This window comes from Trachypithecus francoisi, unplaced genomic scaffold (genome assembly GCF_009764315.1).
Source record: "Trachypithecus francoisi isolate TF-2019V2 unplaced genomic scaffold, Tfra_2.0 Lachesis_group10, whole genome shotgun sequence".
Lineage (NCBI taxonomy): Eukaryota > Metazoa > Chordata > Mammalia > Primates > Cercopithecidae > Trachypithecus > Trachypithecus francoisi.
The window spans coordinates 69425542-69444936 of NW_022681455.1; the positions used below are offsets into that span (position 1 = coordinate 69425542).

Genomic DNA, 19395 nt, shown 5'->3' on the forward strand with positions numbered 1-19395 from the left:
CAAAGTGGCTCAAGAAAATTCTTCTGAACTTATCAAGAACTGAAATGCAAATGCATGTAATACCCAGTGCAAATGGAGGTGTACACCCCAAAACTGCCAGTCAGAACTCATGTAGCTGAGTCAAAAGGCCATGAGATAGCTCAGTAGTCTTTGAATTAGGATAAAACCTGTTATACCTAACTCCGTAATCTATATGCCATCTCAAATGAGTATAAATATTATATATTGTAGGTTAAAGTGTTGCAAAAATCATCAATTAAAATACTAGGTTCTCTTTATGAGGATTGCTGATACGTGATAGTACAAAAACTGTGGTATCGTTCATACTGGGTTCCAAATGTACCTTCTCCTTAAAAGAATATGACTTGTCCTTTGAGACTATTCATACACATTTAGTGAATTCTGTATTAGGAGAAACCTATTAGATTGTTCACCATTATCTTTCCACATAACAGTTGGGTGCCAAATTCAGATTTTCATTGAAGTTGTCACCATCAATAATACAATGATTTCATTTTGGCTGATTGAGATTCAGGCAGTCACTGAAACTGTGGCCATGGTGTAGCATCCAGTGCTACTCCTCTTAGCCAAGCACACTTTGGCAAGGAGCCTGAATCAAGCAAAGTACTCCCTTAGGTTACTATTTTTCTGATTAAATTTGTAATTATGTGTAAAATTAACTATTATATTTGCAGGATCAATTGATATTCAGGGGGAAACTGTCTAGATAAAACTTAGAGTTTCTTTTACTCTCTCCTGTCAGAGTCGGGCCACAAAAAGTTAAAAAGTACCATCCAGAGAAGTACAGAAACAGGCATGGCAGCTGAAATGAGGAAGATGGTAAGGCAACCGAGCCGAGAGTCTACTGATGGCAGCATCAACAGTTACAGCTCTGAGGGCAAGTAAGTGCTGTCAGCACGTCTGCATGGCTGTGGAACCATGAATTGTGTACTAATCAGTAAAATAACAAAGCCACTGAGTGTTACTGTGCAGCTTCTCTATTTAACCAGAAGTTCAACCATCCATTTTAAACCACCCTAATGGCTTATAAGTAAGTACACATGGACACACCTCTACACCTGGTCATTCATACCTTTCAAAGGGTGAAGAAATTCTGAGTCCACATGAACAAATTCATTTCCTCCATCTAGGAAAGCCCAGAATAGTTCCTTACTGGATGTTTAGTGTAGAAATGCCACAGGTAATGGAGTCTTTCATAGGGGAAATTCATAGTCTGTCCCTGTCAGCAAAGTCTAAATTAAAATTTATAAGTAAGGAACTGATTTCCCATTTTCTTAATTTTCTCCAAGCTAATTTGGACCCTAACTTTTCTAAGTCTAACACTGTCATATATGTAAGTAACTTACATTTTCTTGTTTTTAAAACATTGCTGACTCATTTTTACCTTAGGAAATAATCCAGGATCTATCAGCTTCATTATTTTTCTGACTAAATGTTTTCGTTAATTCTGAGAAAGTAGAATACAATTTTTAAAAATTTACTGAGTTCGATTTTTTTTTTCTGACATTTCATATGGATCCTGCACAAAACCTGCTACTTCTTATGCTTGAGAATATTTCTGGTAAAACAATTTTTATTGAGGTAGTGGATCTTACAAATAAGTAGTTAATGTGTTGTTTTGGATTACATGGAGATGCACCACATATAAATTTTCCATAATCATTTGTTCATTACCATTCACATTACTCATATGCCAATCTAGTATTTCTTGTCTTTACTGGATTTTTTGTTTTGTTTAGAAAATTTAACAGAATTATGCCAAATTACTGTTTGTGATATTCCTTCCCATTCCTGAAACTAGTTGGTCTTTGTTTAGTTGGTCAAATGATTGGCTTGTTATGCATGTTTCCAGTAAGGAATATCTAAGAACAAAAATCATCAGGTATGAAAGTTATGGAGATAAACTTACTGACAAAATACCAGTATTGGATGAAGTAGCATAAAGTAATATACAAATGAGACTTGAACACATCATTTTCTGATACAAAAAAGTAACAAATAAAATTTGCCTCCATCATAAACCACTTAATCTCTTGGATTTATTTTCATGGTCCCTGGATGGGATTATAATCTGTGTCCCATTTAATTTCCTTAGTTAAGAGAAATAATAGATGTGAAAGCACAATGGAAAGAGTAAGTCTCTATAGAAATATGTTCATTCAAAAAATGCTTACTGAATGCCGATTACATAATGAGCATAGTTCTTATTACCCAATGATAACTACATCAGTCAACAAGAACAGCACAGGCACTATCCTTGTGCAGCTTACATCCTGGGGCTATCAGGAAGTCATATTATAGGAAGAAATACAGATTTTCTAATCAATTAATTTCAATTGGAACCAAATAAAAGTCTCAAATAATTTAAACATTTAATTGATTGAAAGATGAATTTAACCAGAATTGATTCAAAAATGAATCAATTAAATGTTTATAAATAAGAACTTGAACTATAACATTTATTCAAGAAATTATTGGCCACTTTAAAAAAATTTAGCATTAATGTTACCTAATGTTCATGAGCAAGCATCTGTGTGAAGTTTATGATATAAAAATTTGCATCTTATGTTTTTTCCTCAGCAACACATTTATATAGAGATTTGGAACTTGATATATTAAAAACTATAACTGAGCCCTCTTGAATAGAGCATTAGGTATCAAATTGAGAGTGTACACCTTTCCTCAATCAATGTTAAGCCTCATATGCTTGGCTCAAAGGCAATGCAAATAATCAATTAAAAAAACAGATTGTCTAAGTAATATTTATGCTTCATGATCATAATTAGTCAAATGGAAACTAGTGAAAAGAATTCTAGAAGATTTCATGGTTTTTCTTTCCTTTGGTTTTTATCCTTTTGCTGATAGTTTAATATTTCCTGGAGTGCGACTGGGAGCTGACAGTCAGTTCAGTGATTTTCTTGATGGATTGGGACCAGCCCAGCTTGTTGGCCGCCAAACCCTTGCCACCCCTGCAATGGGTAAGAATCATTTTTTTTCTACAGGAAAATTGATGTTTTGTGTTTGACAAAGTCATTTAAAGTATTTAAAATTGTGTAATAGCAATACAAGTGAGAAGCAACATTTTAGCTAGGGAGTTACTGTTTGCAAACAACTATTCTAATTTCAAGTATATTTTTCTAATTTGAGATATTATGTAAAAGGAAGTAAAATTAGCCATAAATATTTGAATTACCAGGAACCCTGATATAATAGATCTAAATGTAGGACAAGGGTGGCATTTCAGAGCATGGAAAAAAAAATAGATAGACTGTTCAATAAAGTATAGTAGCATAACTATTTACCTGTGTGAAAAAATTTACGGAATTCCCTCACCCTACACAACTTACCAAAAAAGTTAATATTTTAGACTTAACTATAAAAAAGAAAAGGGAAGGTGGAGAAAGATACTAAAAAGTACTGGAAAACACTTAAGTTAATCTTTCTGTAATCTTACAGTGGGAAAGAACTTCAGCAAAATGCATGAAAATAGATCAGCTTGAAGACACAATATAGTGGAATTTCGCAATACTGATGCTTGATAAAAAATCATAGAAGCTTCCTAAGAGGAAAAATAATTTTACAAAAAAACTATCAAAAATCAGATTCTCGCTGGGTGTGGTGGCTTACACCTGTAATCCCAGCACTTAGGGAGGCCGAGATGGGCAGATCACGAGTTCAGGATATCGAGACCATCCTGGTTAACACGGTGAAACCCCTTCTCTACTAAAAATACAAAAAAAATTAGTGGGGCGTGGTGGCGGGCACCTGTAATCCCAGCTACTCGGGAGGCTAAGGCAGGAGAATGGCGTGAACTCAGGAGGCGGAGCTTGCAGTGAGCCAAGATCGCGCCTCTGCACTCCAGCCTGGGTGACTGAGCAAGACTCCATCTCAAAAAAGAAAACAAAAAAAGAAAAAAAAATCAGATTCTTATTGGGCTCTTCATATTTTCATTGGATTCTTCAATATACTAGAAGCCAGAAGACTATTAGCATTACCTTCAGAATTCTGAGTAACAACAAATTTCCAACCTAGAATACAAAAGCCAGCCAAACTATCAAGTAATTTTGAGGCTAGAGTGGATACATACTCGGCCCCAAGCAAGGCCTCAAATCATTTTCCTCGTTGCTAACATTTCTCAGAAAGCTACTAGAAGATTTACTTTGACCAAATGAACTAAGCGAATTTTCAAAATTATGAACTAAAAGAAAAAAAAGAAATCAATAAATAAATGCTTCCTCACAAGATAAAGATGATTGGGATACCCAGAGTGATAGCAAAGGAAGAACTAACGGTAACTGCAGCAAGGTTTCAAAGCAGCATTCGAATTGGATCGTGTCAGATTTCATGAGATAAAATCTGTAGAATCTAATGGGTTTGATTTTTATGGAAAAGATGAACAACCAGGAGAGACTAAGATTTGAACTAATGAGGTCTACATAAAAATGTAAGCAAATACTTTATTGAAAGACACTAATTAAGTGTAGGGAAAAGGAAGATCTAAGAAATGAGAAGTGGTTATAATATTCTAGTTCACACAGTTATGCATAAGGTTACATAGTCGAAATAATATAAATATTAATATTGGGAGAATGGGATGACAGAAATTGTCACGTATGTAGTAGGGGTAGGAAGGCAGTGAAAGAGATCAAAATTGAAAGTCAATAATACTATCTAAAACTGCAGAAAGGATAATATAAGTATAGTGCTTAGAAATAATAAGGCAAATGCCAGAAAGTAAATCAGATAAAAATATTGAAAATTTTGGAAGCAATAAGTTTTAGAAGACAAGAAGTTGAGAGAGGGGTAGAAGTTAGTTATGTATAAACATAACAGGTTTTCTAGAACAGTTGGGGATATGTGTGTGATTTAAAAAGAAATCTTTAAGAAACATTAAAAGGACAAAAAGGGAACAAAAGACTTCTAGTAACTGTGGTCTGAAACAGAATTATAAAACTAATGAGAATGTCTAGAACAACAAAGTTGATCAACTGACCAAAGAATCCATGCCTGAGAAAATGGAAATGATTCAAATAAGTAGAAATAACTAAGTTTTCAGAGATAAAGTATCATATAATCCACAGGAAAAAAATGCCAAGAGGTTATTAAACAAAAAACAAGCATATATTTTTAAGAAAGAAAGTTAGAGAATGGAAAATATAATGACTTAAAATTTAAAACTCAGTGGATGAGCTAAATAGGATACTGAACAAAGCTTAAGATATAATTAAGGCGGAGCAAGATGGCCAAATAGGAACAGCTCCAGTCTCCAACTCCCAGCGCGAGTAACACAGAAGACCGGTGATTTCTGCATTTTCAACTGAGGTACTGGGGTCATCTCACTAGGGAGTGCCGGACAATCGGTGCTGGTCAGCTGCTGCAGCCTGACCAGCGTGAGCTGAAGCAGGGCGAGGCATCGCCTCACCTGGAAGCGCAAGGGGGAAGGAAATCCGTTTTCCTAGCCAGGGGAACTGAGACACATAACACCTGGAAAATCGCGTAACTCCCACCCCAATACTGCGCTTTAAGGAAACAGGCACACCAGGAGAATATATCCCACACCTGGCCGGGAGGGTCCCACGCCCACGGAGCCTCCCTCACTGCTAACACAGCCGTCTGCGGGGATCTATCCGCAAGGCAGCAGCGAGGCTGGGGGAGGGGCGCCCGCCATTGCTGAGGCTTAAGTAGGTAAACAAAGCCGCTGGGAAGCTCGAACTGGGTGGAGCTCACAGCAGCTCAAGGAAACCTGCCTGTCTCTGTAGACTCCACCTCTGGGGACAGCCCACAGCTGAGGTCCAATAGGGAAAGCAGCGGGGGCGGTGCAGAGGCGAACGACTCTGTCTGACAGCTTTGGGGAGAGCCATGGATCTCCCAACGCGGAGGTTGAGATCCGAGAACGGACAGACTGCCTGCTCAGGTGGGTCCCTGACCCCTGAGTAGCCTAGCTGGGAGACATCCCCCACTAGGGGCAGTCTGACACCCCACACCTCACAGGGTGGAGTCATCCCTGAGAGGAAACTTCCAAAGGAAGAATCAGACAGGTACACTCGCTGCTCAGCAATATTCTATCTTTGGCAACCTCTGCTGCTGATACCCAGGCAAACAGGGTCTGGAGTGGACCTCAAGCAATCTCCAACAGACCACAGACAGTCCTTCTGACTGTCAGACAGAAAACTATCAAACAGGAAGGACACCTATACCAAAACCCCATCAGTACGTCACCATCATCAAAGACCAGAGACAGATAAAACCACAAGATGGGGAAAAAGCAGGGCAGAAAAGCTGGAAATTCAAAAAATAAGAGCGCATCTCCCCCTGCAAAGGAGCGCAGCCCATCGCCAGCAACGGATCAAAGCTGGTCAGAGAATGACTTTGACGAGATGAGAGAAGAAGGCTTCAGTCCATCAAACTTCTCAGAGCTAAAGGAGGAATTACGTACCCAGCGCAAAGAAACTAAAAATCTTGAAAAAAAAGTGGAAGAATTGACAGCTAGACTAATTAATGCAGAGAAGATCATGAACGAAATGACAGAGATGAAAACCATGACACGAGAAATACGTGACAAATGCACAAGCTTCAGTAACCGACTCGATCAACTGGAAGAAAGAGTATCAGCGATTGAGGATCAAATGAATGAAATGAAGCGAGAAGAGAAACCAAAAGAAAAAAGAAGAAAAAGAAATGAACAAAGCCTGCAAGAAGTATGGGATTATGTAAAAAGACCAAATCTACGTCTGATTGGGGTGCCTGAAAGTGAGGGGAAAATGGAACCAAGTTGGAAAACACTCTTCAGGATATCATCCAGGAGAACTTCCCCAACCTAGTAGGGCAGGCCAACATTCAAATTCAGGAAATACAGAGAACGCCACAAAGATACTCCTCCAGAAGAGCAACTCCAAGACACATAATTGCCAGATTCACCAAAGTTGAAATGAAGGAAAAAATCTTAAGGGCAGCCAGAGAGAAGGTCGGGTTACCCACAAAGGGAAGCCCATCAGACTAACAGCAGATCTCTCGGCAGAAACTCTACAAGCCAGAAGAGAGTGGGGGCCAATATTCAACGTTCTTAAAGAAAAGAATTTTCAACCAGAATTTCATATCCAGCCAAACTAAGTTTCATCAGTGAAGGAGAAATAAAATCCTTTACAGATAAGCAAATGCTTAGAGATTTTGTCACCACCAGGCCTGCCTTACAAGAGACCCTGAAGGAAGCCCTAAACATGGAAAGGAACAACCGGTACCAGCCATTGCAAAAACATGCCAAAATGTAAAGACCATCGAAGCTAGGAAGAAACTGCATCAACTAATGAGCAAAATAACCAGTTAATATCATAATGACAGGATCAAGTTCACACATAACAATATTAACCTTAAATGTAAATGGACTAAATGCTCCAATTAAAAGACACAGACTGGCAAACTGGATAAAGAGTCAAGACCCATCAGTCTGCTGTATTCAGGAGACCCATCTCACATGCAGAGACATACATAGGCTCAAAATAAAGGGATGGAGAAAGATCTACCAAGCAAATGGAGAACAAAAAAAGCAGGGGTTGCAATCCTAGTCTCTGATAAAACAGACTTTAAACCATCAAAGATCAAAAGAGACAAAGAAGGCCATTACATAATGGTAAAGGGATCAATTCAACAGGAAGAGCTAACTCTCCTAAATATATATGCACCCAATACAGGAGCACCCAGATTCATAAAGCAAGTCCTTAGACCTACAAAGAGACTTAGACTCCCATACAATAATAATGGGAGATTTCAACACTCCACTGTCAACATTAGACAGATCAACGAGACAGAAAGTTAACAAGGATATCCAGGAATTGAACTCATCTCTGCACCAAGCGGACCTAATAGACATCTATAGAACTCTCCACCCCAAATCAACAGAATACACATTCTCTCAGCACCACATCGCACTTATTCCAAAATTGACCACATAATTGGAAGTAAAGCACTCCTCAGCAAATGTACAAGAACAGACATTATAACAAACTGTCTCTCAGACCACAGTGCAATCAAACTAGAACTCAGGACTAAGAAACTCAATCAAAACCGCTCAACTACATGGAAACTGAATAACCTGCTCCTGAATGACTACTGGGTACATAACGAAATGAAAGCAGAAATAAAGATGTTCTTTGAAACCAATGAGAACAAAGATACAACATACCAGAATCTCTGGGACACATTTAAAGCAGTGTGTAGAGGGAAATTTATAGCACTAAATGCCCACAAGAGAAAGCAGGAAAGATCTAAAATTGACACTTTAACATCACAATTAAAAGAACTAGAGAGGCAAGAGCAAACACATTCAAAAGCTAGCAGAAGGCAAGAAATAACTAAGATCAGAGCAGAACTGAAGGAGATAGAGTCACAAAAAACCCTCCAAAAAATCAATGAATCCAGGAGTTGGTTTTTTGAAAAGATCAACAAAATTGACAGACCGCTAGCAAGACTAATAAAGAAGAAAGAGAGAGGAATCAAATAGACGCAATAAAAAATGATAAAGGGGATATCACCACCAACCCCACAGAAATACAAACAACCATCAGAGAATACTATAAATGCCTCTACGCAAATCGACTAGAAAATCTAGAAGAAATGGATAATTTCCTGGACATTACACGCTCCCAAGACTGAACCAGGAAGAAGTTGAATCCCTGAATAGACCAATACAGGCTCTGAAATTGAGGCAACAATTAATAGCCTACCCACGAAAAAAAGTCCAGGACCAGATGGATTCACAGCTGAATTCTACCAGAGGTACAAGGAGGAGCTGGTACCATTCCTTCTGAAACTATTCCAATCAATAGAAAAAGAGGGAATCCTCCCTAACTCATTTTATGAGGCCAACATCATCCTGATACCAAAGCCTGGCAGAGACACAACAAAAAAAGAGAATTTTAGACCAATATCCCTGATGAACATCGATGCAAAAATTCTCAATAAAATACTGGCAAACCGGATTCAGCAGCACATCAAAAAGCTTATCCACCATGATCAAGTGGGCTTCATCCCTGGGATGCAAGGCTGGTTCAACATTCGCAAATCAATAAACGTAATCCAGCATATAAACAGAACCAAAGACAAGAACCACATGATTATCTCAATAGATGCAGAAAAGGCTTTTGACAAAATTCAACAGCCCTTTATGCTAAAAACGCTCAATAAATTCGGTATTGATGGAACGTACCTCAAAATAATAAGAGCTATTTACGACAAACCCACAGCTAATATCATACTGAATGGGCAAAAACTGGAAAAATTCCTTTGAAAACTGGCACAAGACAGGGATGCCCTCTCTCACCACTCCTATTCAACATAGTGTTGGAAGTCTGGCTAGGGCAATCAGGCAAGAGAAAGAAATCAAGGGTATCCAGTTAGGAAAAAAGAAGAAGTCAAATTGTCCCTGTTTGCAGATGTCATGATTGTATATTTAGAAAAACCCATCGTCTCAGCCCAAAATCTCCTTAAGCTGATAAGCAACTTCAGCAAAGTCTCAGGATACAAAATTAATGTGCAAAAATCACAAGCATTTTATACACCAGTAACAGACAAGCAGAGAGCCAAGTCAGGAATGAACTTCCATTCACAATTGCTTCAAAGAGAATAAAATACCTAGGAATCCAGCTTACAAGGGATGTAAAGGACCTCTTCAAGGAGAACTACAAACCACTGCTCAGTGAAATCAAAGAGGACACAAACAAATGGAAGAACATACCATGCTCATGGATAGGAAGAATCAATATCGTGAAAATGGCCATACTGCCCAAGGTTATTTATAGATTCAATGCCATCCCCATCAAGCTACCAATGAGTTTCTTCACAGAATTGGAAAAAACTGCTTTAAAGTTCATATGGAACCAAAAAGAGCCCGCATTGCCAAGACAATCCTAGGTCAAAAGGACAAAGCTGGAGGCGTCACGCTACCTGACTTCAAACTATACTACAAGGCTACAGTAACCAAAACAGCATGGTACTGGTACCACAACAGAGAAATAGACCAGTGGAACAGAACAGAGTCCTCAGAAATATACCACACATCTACAGCCATCTGATCTTTGACAAACCTGACAAAAACAAGAAATGGGGAAAGGATTCCCTATTTAATAAATGGTGCTGGGAAAATTGGCTAGCCACAAGTAGAAAGCTGAAACTGGATCCTTTCCTTACCCCTTATACGAAAATTAATTCAAGATGGATTAGAGACTTAAATGTTAGACCTAATACCATAAAAACCCTAGAAGAAAATCTAGGTAGTACCATTCAGGACATAGGCATGGGCAAGGACTTCATGTCTAAAACACCAAAAGCAACGGCAGCAAAAGCCAAAATTGACAAATGGGATCTCATTAAACTAAAGAGCTTTTGCACAGCAAAAGAAACTACCATCAGAGTGAACAGGCAACCTACAGAATGGGAGAAAATTTTTGCAACCTACTCATCTGACAAAGGCTAATATCCAGAATCTACAAAGAACTCAAACAAATATACAAGAAAAAAACAAACAACCCATCAAAAAGTGGGGAAAGGATATGAACAGACATTTCTCAAAAGAAGACATCCATACAGCCAACAGACACATGAAAAAATGCTCGTCATCACTCGCCATCAGAGAAATGCAAATCAAAACCACAATGAGATACCATCTCACACCAGTTAGAATGGCAATCATTAAGAAGTCAGGAAACAAGAGATGTTGGAGAGGATGTGGAGAAATAGGAACACTTTTACACTGTTGGTGGGATTGTAAACTAGTTCAACCATTATGGAAAACAGTATGGCGATTCCTCAAGGATCTAGAACTAGATGTACCATATGACCCAGCCATCCCACTACTGGGTATATACCCAAAGGATTATAAATTACTCTACTACAAAGACACATGCACACGTATGTTTATTGCGGCACTATTCACAATAGCAAAGACTTGGAATCAACCCAAATGTCCATCTGTGACAGACTGGATTAAGAAAATGTGGCACATACACCATGGAATACTATGCAGCCATCAAAAAGGATGAGTTTGCGTCCTTTGTAGGGACATGGATGCAGCTGGAAACCATCATTCTTAGCAAACTATCACAAGAAGAGAAAACCAAACACCGCATGTTCTCACTCATAGGGGGAACTGAACAATGAGATCACTTGGACTCGGGAAGGGGAACATCACACACTGGGGCCTATCATGGGGAGGGGGGAGGAGGGAGGGATTGCATTGGGGAGTTATACATGATATAAACGTTATGCACATGTACCCTAGAACTTAAAGTATAATAAAAAAAAAATAAAATAAAATAAAATAAAATAAATTAAAAAAAAAAAAAAAAAAAGATATAGTAAATACAAGGAGAACTATAGAATACCACCAATAACATGGCCTATTTAAATTAAAAAAAAAAAAACTTTTATAAGAGAGGAGAATTCGGGATGTAGGAAGAATAAACCAAAAAGTTCAAACTTACTCTAACAGGAACCTAAAAAGAGAATAGAGAGACAGTTTTTAGGGAAAAATAATGATGCCTGAGTGTTTAAGTAAAACATAAAACCTGAGAGTTTGAAAGAGCACATTGAGTGGCGAACTGAACAATCTGTACAAAACAAACAAACAAGGAAAATCTTTTTAATGCAATTTCAGGACATCATCTCAAGTCATGAGGAAGAGAAAGAAGATTACCTAAAATAAAAAACAAGATGGAGAATTTCATCAGAAAACTCAAATCTTTAAGAGCCCAATAGAAATTATAGAATTGAAAAATATAACTAAAGAATTCAATGGATGAGTTACCAGCAGTTTAGACAGAGTTGAGGAGATAATTGGTTAGTGGTTAACTGGAGGATAAAGCCTTAAGAAAGTGTCCAGAATTAATTGGACACACAAAATAATGGAAAACATGAATAAGAAGTTATAAGACCGAGCAGAAAAGTGAGGTCTAATATATGTCTAATTAGTCCCAGAATAGGGAAGGGAGGAGTATAGGCCAGACGCCTTTGAAAATATAATGTTTGAGTGAGAATTATTCAAATATTCCTAGCATTAAAAAAAAACAAATATTTAAGGTAACGACATCCCAATTACACTGACTTGATCATAACAAAGTATATGAATGTATTAAATTATCACATGTACCTAAAAAATACGTACATATATTATGTACATATTATGTATCAATAAATAAAAATGAAAATGGAAAACAGAGTGTAACAATAAAAGTATATATATAATGATTGATAGATTTTCAGAACTGAAAATAAATATAGTCATACTTTCCAGAGTCCCTCATGAACCCCAAGGAAAGCAAATTCAGCAATACTAAAAATAATATTATCACAACAAAATGGGATTTTTTTTTCATGAACACATGGTTGGTTTAATATATGAAAACTAATTAATATAGTTGATCACATTACTGTAATAAAAATAAAAAATGACCATCTTAAGTATGCAGAAAAAATGTTTGATAAAAATTCAGTTTTAATTTATGAGAAAAAATTATCAAACTGAAAATAGAGTGGAGTTTACTTATCTGTTAACATTTCTACAAAGCACACATGTGTATGTGTGTGTGTGTGTATGTGTGTATTTGCATATCAGATTGTCCAAATTGTTTAAATCTTTCAATATAAGTAGCAAACACGCTTAGAAATATGCATTCTCTTACACTGCTATTAGAAGTGTAATTTGGTGCAGTCACCAATTGGAATAATATGGCAGCATCTAGTAAAAATAAAAGTGTGGATGTGCTGTGACCCAGCAATACAACTTCGAATTACATATCCTCAAGAAGCTCTTTGCAGCATTTTTTTGTAGCAGCACCAAATAGGAAAACCAAGACCCCTAACTGGAGAGTAGATAAATATGACATTCATGTAATAGACTATTATAGAGAAATTAAAGGGAATGTTCTAGATCTCAACACATCAACTTGGATGGATATCTAAGAAAATGTAGTTAAGTGAAGAAAGAAAATTGCTGAATGATACCACTTATGCAAATGCGTAGGCTGGACGCCGTGGCTCACACCTGTAATCCCAGCACTTTGGGAGGCCGAGGCAGGCAGATCACCTGAGGTCAGGAGTTTGAGACCAGCCTGACCAACATGGTAAAACCCTGTCTCCACTAAAAATAAAAAAATAGCCAGGCAGGGTGGCGCATGCCTGTAGTCCCAGCTACTTGGGAGACTGAGGCAGGAGAATCACTTGAACCCAGAAGACGGAGGTTACAGTGAGCAAAGACTGCACCACTGCACTCCAACCTGGACGACAGAACAAGCCTCTGTCTCAAAAAAAAAAAAAAAAAAGCTTAACATTTGAAACTTTATTTGAGATGAACAGTTGTTAAAAAATATAACCTACCACAAAGAATTTAAGAGTAAGTAGAAAGCTGAAAAAACCTGAGTAGAACTATAACTGTCAGTATTTAACATTCTACTTACCAAAAAATGGGGAGAATACACGCAGGTGTTTTCATAGAGGAGCTCTAATAAATATGAGCTCGAGAGACATGAAAACTATGAAACAAATATTTTCATGAAATAAAAAGGAAGGGACTCATTCTAGTTGCTGATCTAATTTTGCATCAAACTATACATGGGCTACATAATGCTCCTTAATAATCAAAGAAATGCAAATTAAAATATCGTTTTAACCAGATTGGCAAAAATTAAGCATATTTTTGATACTGATATTAGACATATTGCTAATACCAGTATTAGTAAGGGTGGGAGGCAGGAAGAGTGATATTTCTGGTGGTAGTGCAAACCTTTCTGGAGGAGTTGGCAGAATGCATGGAATTTTTGGATGTCCATACTATTAGATATGAAAATTTAAAATATTGGAATTTTATGTTCAAAAAATAACTGATTCAAGAATATGTGCAAGAATTCTTATAAAACTGTTCATTATAACCCTATTTACTTACACTGCACCATAAAATAGTTTATGTAAATAACATTTATTTCCATCAATAGGAGTCTGATTTAATAGGTAATGACATATCTATGCAGTAGTCCATACAGTCAATAAAATGATGGTATATGATCATGATTGCTAATAGATAGATAGATAGATAGATAGGCAGATAGATTGATAGAAGTATGAGAATGCTAGGATATTCACCAAATATTAATGGTGGCTTTCTCTGGATAATGAAAATACATATGGTTACAATTTTTTAGTATATACTGGATGAAATAAGAGTAAGAAATCACATTAAGTACAAGAATTATAGAAATACTTCAGTGTTGTTATAGTCATTTATTAACTAATTTGCGAATCTCATAAGAGGGATTAATACCAGAAAAAATAAGAGAATCATTTCCAAATTTGATTTGGAGACCAAGAAAGAAAAGTGGATTGTGGAGTGAGGGGGTCTAAATATTAGTTTCTCAACCAAATCATGAAGATAAAAATCTGTAGTCTGTTATGGGCTCTCCTTTTTGTTTTAACTGCACTTAACTGCAAAGAAGCTGAAACACATCTTGCTTCCCCTCCATTTGCAGGTGATATACAAATTGGAATGGAGGACAAAAAGGGCCAATTAGAAGTTGAAGTTATTAGAGCACGAAGCCTCACACAAAAGCCTGGTTCCAAATCTACACCTGGTAAGGAGAAGTATTCCTGAATTTGGTGAAGGGGCTATTTAACTGGCAAACAAATAAAAACATTTGCTGTATTTGAATTTCACATGCTCTGTTTTGCGTCATCTGATTAATTTAAAAAGCAGTGTTTCTGTGTTCCTGGATGTTATTAAAATGGATTTGGGTTTTCCTTGCACAGTTATTCTTTCAGAAGGTGTTAGGAAGTATGTTATAATATTTTTTAAGGTTAGTTATGGTTGTTTCTTAGCTAGTGTCAATTATTTTCTTTCTGCACATTTAGAAAGGCAAAAGAAAAAAAGAATATAGTTCTAATCGTAAAAGGGGAACAATGAGCTTTAAGATATAAACCTGCATTGTAACCCAAGTAAGTCAAAGTCTTCAAATAACTTTGTATACGTTGAATCAAAATGAGGAAAATGGCAGTAATGGTAACATATAGATTTAAGGAATAGAATTTATGGAGCAATGAAATTTTTAAGTAATTTAAACAGTCGATGGGAAACTTTCAGTAAGCATCTCTAATTCTCTAATAGGGAATTCTCTAATTAAAAAAATAGTTGAATTTAAGGAATAATTCTTGTATGTTAATATAACTTTGTTTAGCTCCATATGTCAAAGTATATCTTTTGGAAAATGGGGCCTGTATAGCCAAGAAGAAGACAAGAATTGCACGAAAAACCCTTGATCCTTTGTATCAGCAGTCTCTGGTTTTTGATGAAAGTCCACAGGGTAAAGTTCTTCAGGTCAGTAATAGTTTGTTTGGCTTTTTACATTGATATGTTTGTATTATTCATGTATCAAAGAGATGGTAAAACACAAAGAGATAAATGTAGGATAATATTCTTGAGTAGAAAAAATTCGAATGGTTAGTTTATAATGTAAATAATTAATATTAAAAATATTTGGTGGATCTAATAGAGAACAATTTTGTTTTATCTCTCTCTCTTCTTTTCTTTTCTGTCTCTATCCTCTCCTTCTAGCTTTGCCCTGTTCCCGCCCCTCCTCACTCCTCACTAGATAGATAGGTATAAATAGATAGAGATATATCCTCACTAGATAGATAGATGAGAAATAGATAGAGATATATCAAACAAAACAACGCTAATAATAGCTGGTTGAGCATTGCTCTCTACCAAACATGGGATACAAAGAGGAAGAGGGAGAGAAGAGAATGAGTCCTGGTTGAATGCCGGATGCATTTCTAGGTGCTTATATGCATTATTTAAACGTTGTAACTAACATGTGCAATAATATCATTATCCCCATTTTAAAGATTATGTCTGAGATTCAAGAAGTAAAGTAATTTCACAAAGTTACTCAGTAAAGTTTAAAGGTGGGATTCACCACCAACTCTGTTTGTATAAAACAGGTGAATGAGTCCAGTTGGGAACCTTTACAGATGACTGAAGTATTAGAAAATACAACCTGGGACTAGGTGTAATGGAAGGCTTGTCTGACACCAATAGCCAATAGAAGTTGACCTAGATTGTGGTAGTTTTTAATGATCTAATTGAAATATTAATCATCTAAATTAAAATTGGCAGGCAAGTCCTCAAAAGGTACCAGCCCACAATTATTTTTTTGATCTACCCCTTCACTAAAAAGACCGTAATACAAAAGAAATCCAATGAGTACTCTCATTCTTTGTACATACTTTCTTGTACATACATTCCATGGTATACTGAGTTGGATTGCTCATCCTGCCCTCCTAAATTGCACAAATTTTAATTTTTATATTTTTATGGTCCTGCACATCGCTAATTAGATAGTAGTTACACAAGAAAGGTGTTGCATTCATATAAAAATAATCTTATGTATTTATTTCTTTAACATGGATTATGTAGATAATACTCCTCATTGACTAGGAACACACAATCCTTCATTCCATTAGACTAAAAATTATTGTGAAGTGTCTATAAGCATCTTAAGGTTAGTGTATCTTCTTATCTGTGCCTTCTCCTTGGTGGTAGTTGTATTCATTTCCTCTGCTTCACTGACTGGCCCACTTTTACAGCATAGTTGCTTTGAGCCCTTCAGATATGAAGCAGAGAGAAGTCCAGGTAATGTTGCATTTCTCTATCTCTGCAGGTGATTGTCTGGGGAGACTATGGCAGAATGGACCACAAATGCTTTATGGGTGTGGCTCAGATCTTGTTGGAAGAACTCGACCTGTCCAGCATGGTGATCGGATGGTACAAATTGTTCCCACCATCCTCACTGGTGGATCCCACACTCACTCCCCTCACCCGCCGGGCTTCCCAGTCATCTCTGGAAAGTTCAACTGGGCCTCCCTGTATTCGATCATAGTGAACTCATACCAGAGTCATTCCAATAAAACTCTACCTTTCAGGATAATAATCTGAAGCAGATATTTCATGATCAAAAGCATTGTTGGAGACAGACAATCAACTTGTGTTTTGCCTGTAGTAGTTTTTCAATAATATGTCCCAATTGTTATTTAAAACATGGCTTCATATGACAGAACAAGGCAATCTATCAAATTACAGGAAGAATCAACGTGCTGGTGAGAGTCACTGATGCTTCTAACAAATAGAAAAAGAGGAAACTTTAAATCTACGCATACACACACACACACACACACACACACCAAATTGAACAAACTGGAAACTCTCACTCTGTGAAAAGTTGTATTCTACACGTTTCTGCACAGACCACAAGCAGTGTTATTTCCCTGATGTTTGAATTGTTTTGTTCTTTTGTGTGTTTTGTTTATTTGTGTGGTGTTTGTTGGTTTTCGTTTCTTGAGGTTTTGTTTTGTTTTCACCACATCTGTTATTTCCACTAGTTTTTTTGGCTGTGTCATGACAGGCCTCATGATGCTAACAGAGACTCTTCCCTTCTTTTTTCCAAAAGCACCAAAAAAAGGGCTGAAGTCGTCTCTGTGGCATCTCCCCAAAGTGTTAAACAGCTACATAAGGTGAAGCCAAGGAAGGGTTTCACTAGCTTTCATTTTATAATTCTTTAAAGTCTTATGTGTGGAAACCCAAAAGACAAAAACTTATATTCCAAAATAAATAATCACAGAAGTACTTTTTTAATGAAGAGCCTATCTGTTTGCATTCTAGAAAATTAATTTATGGTTTCCATTGTTTTGCATGGAAGACTTTTAAAGAAGTCAATCTGCAACTAATGCTGGGGACTAAAACTAACTGCATAATTGTACTTTGAAAACACTCCTTGTATTGCCTTTTTCTTCCTGATATAAAAAAAAATGCTCATGTGTATAAACCATACTTTGACTTCCCAAAAATGGTGACTAGGAATGGATTTGAGCCTAAGACACTTTGAGCTACGCCCAGGCTTCTCAGCCATGCCTCAGTGTAGACACACCCATCTGCCCTGGAAAGAGCATGGTATGAGCTGTTCAGTATTCCACTGGAAATTCCAGTTGAAATATTCTGCACTAAACTAATGTTTTTATCGAATTTTAGTTTACATTTCTTTGAGATTGATGCAAGCACAAAGCTTGATTTTTTAATGCAAAGTATCTTACTTTGGGGGGAAAAATAAACAAAGTCAACTTTCAATTTGCATTTTCTTCATTTAGTTTTTCTTGGCCTTGAATTTCCCTTGTGACATTCTGTACATGTGCTACAAACTGCAGTCGCTGCAGGTGCATTGATACGTTCTCCCTCCTTTTATGAGTCACTCCACTTTTGTGATTACACAGATAGAGCAGCATGACTTGGAACTGTTCAAAGCTGCATGCACATTTTGTAAAAAAAATTTTAAAAAGAAAAGAAACAAAAGGTTATTTAATAATGTATGTTAGTTCCACATAGGCCAGCTTGTATGTTGCATGTACTTGTACAGTTTGCTTGTTAATTACTATACCGAAATAACCAAGAAATCTAAGCCATCCATTTTTGTTATAGACATTTTGCAGGTTTTAGCCAGACTCAGTCTCTGGGTCTGTGGTGAAATGTCTATAGATGGACTTTATTTTTTACCCTCCGGAAAACGTGATGTAGTATGGACCAAATTCCTTCTAATAAATATTTTGGTGTAGATTCCTACTGTGGGGCTGTAACACATGTAGACACTGTGTACACATTAGGTTTTAATTCATAGACATACTGCCTGCACCAAGTGAATTATGTATTATTATTTACACATGCCAGAATTATCTGCCCATCATTCCACAGGGCACAGATTGACCACTGCTCACCATGCTGAGCAGGAGGAACTGAAGCATTGGTGCACTTCTACTAGATTCCGTTCTGTCTTAGTGGCCAACAATCAACTGATTATAATTGGCTAGTATCTTTCTATTTTGACCACTTGTCTTAACACTCCCCTGTGCTTTTAAATGAAATTCCAACTCATGTATGTAAACATGTTTAATAAAATTTACTTTTCATGTCAGTCAGTAGCCATCTGTGTTCTATGTCTTGCCAGATTTCCATTGTGGGTTCTATGGTGCAAAATGGGAGCCAGACCATGGGAAGGGGAGGCTGGGGTTTGTTGTCTGCTGCGGGCATTTGACTTGACTTGTCAATGCACTATATTATGTCTTAATCAATGGCCCAAAGGATACTTTGCATCACATACAAGTTTTCACTTTGTCAGCCTGTCTAAGTGAGCACATGACTATACTTCTGAAAAGTGGCATTATTAAAAATAATAAATCTCAGTAAGAATCAAATGGAAGGTTGTTTTCTGCTGCTGTTTGAATGTGCTAATAAAAGAGACAACTCTGTTGTCCAGTTGCCAAATTATTTCAAGTTATGTGGCATATCAGAAA

General features: G+C 36.9%; 1 protein-coding gene across 50 annotated transcripts in view; it reads left to right on the forward strand.

Annotated features, from left to right (window-relative positions):
• RIMS1 (regulating synaptic membrane exocytosis 1) overlaps window positions 1-19016 on the forward strand; it is a 519140-nt gene extending 500124 nt beyond the window's left edge. For 30 of the 50 annotated variants that reach the window (XM_033217614.1, XM_033217624.1, XM_033217626.1 and 27 more), the window contains 5 exons: window positions 764-902; window positions 2887-2999; window positions 14532-14633; window positions 15234-15373; window positions 16719-19016. In XM_033217614.1, coding sequence (XP_033073505.1) covers window positions 764-902; window positions 2887-2999; window positions 14532-14633; window positions 15234-15373; window positions 16719-16937 — 713 coding nt within the window. In that variant the 3' untranslated portion in view covers window positions 16938-19016. The remainder of the gene's footprint in view (window positions 1-763; window positions 903-2886; window positions 3000-14531; window positions 14634-15233; window positions 15374-16718) is intronic. The other 20 variants (XM_033217607.1, XM_033217605.1, XM_033217609.1 and 17 more) reach the window with 3 other exon arrangements.
• Window positions 19017-19395: the final 379 nt, after the last annotated feature.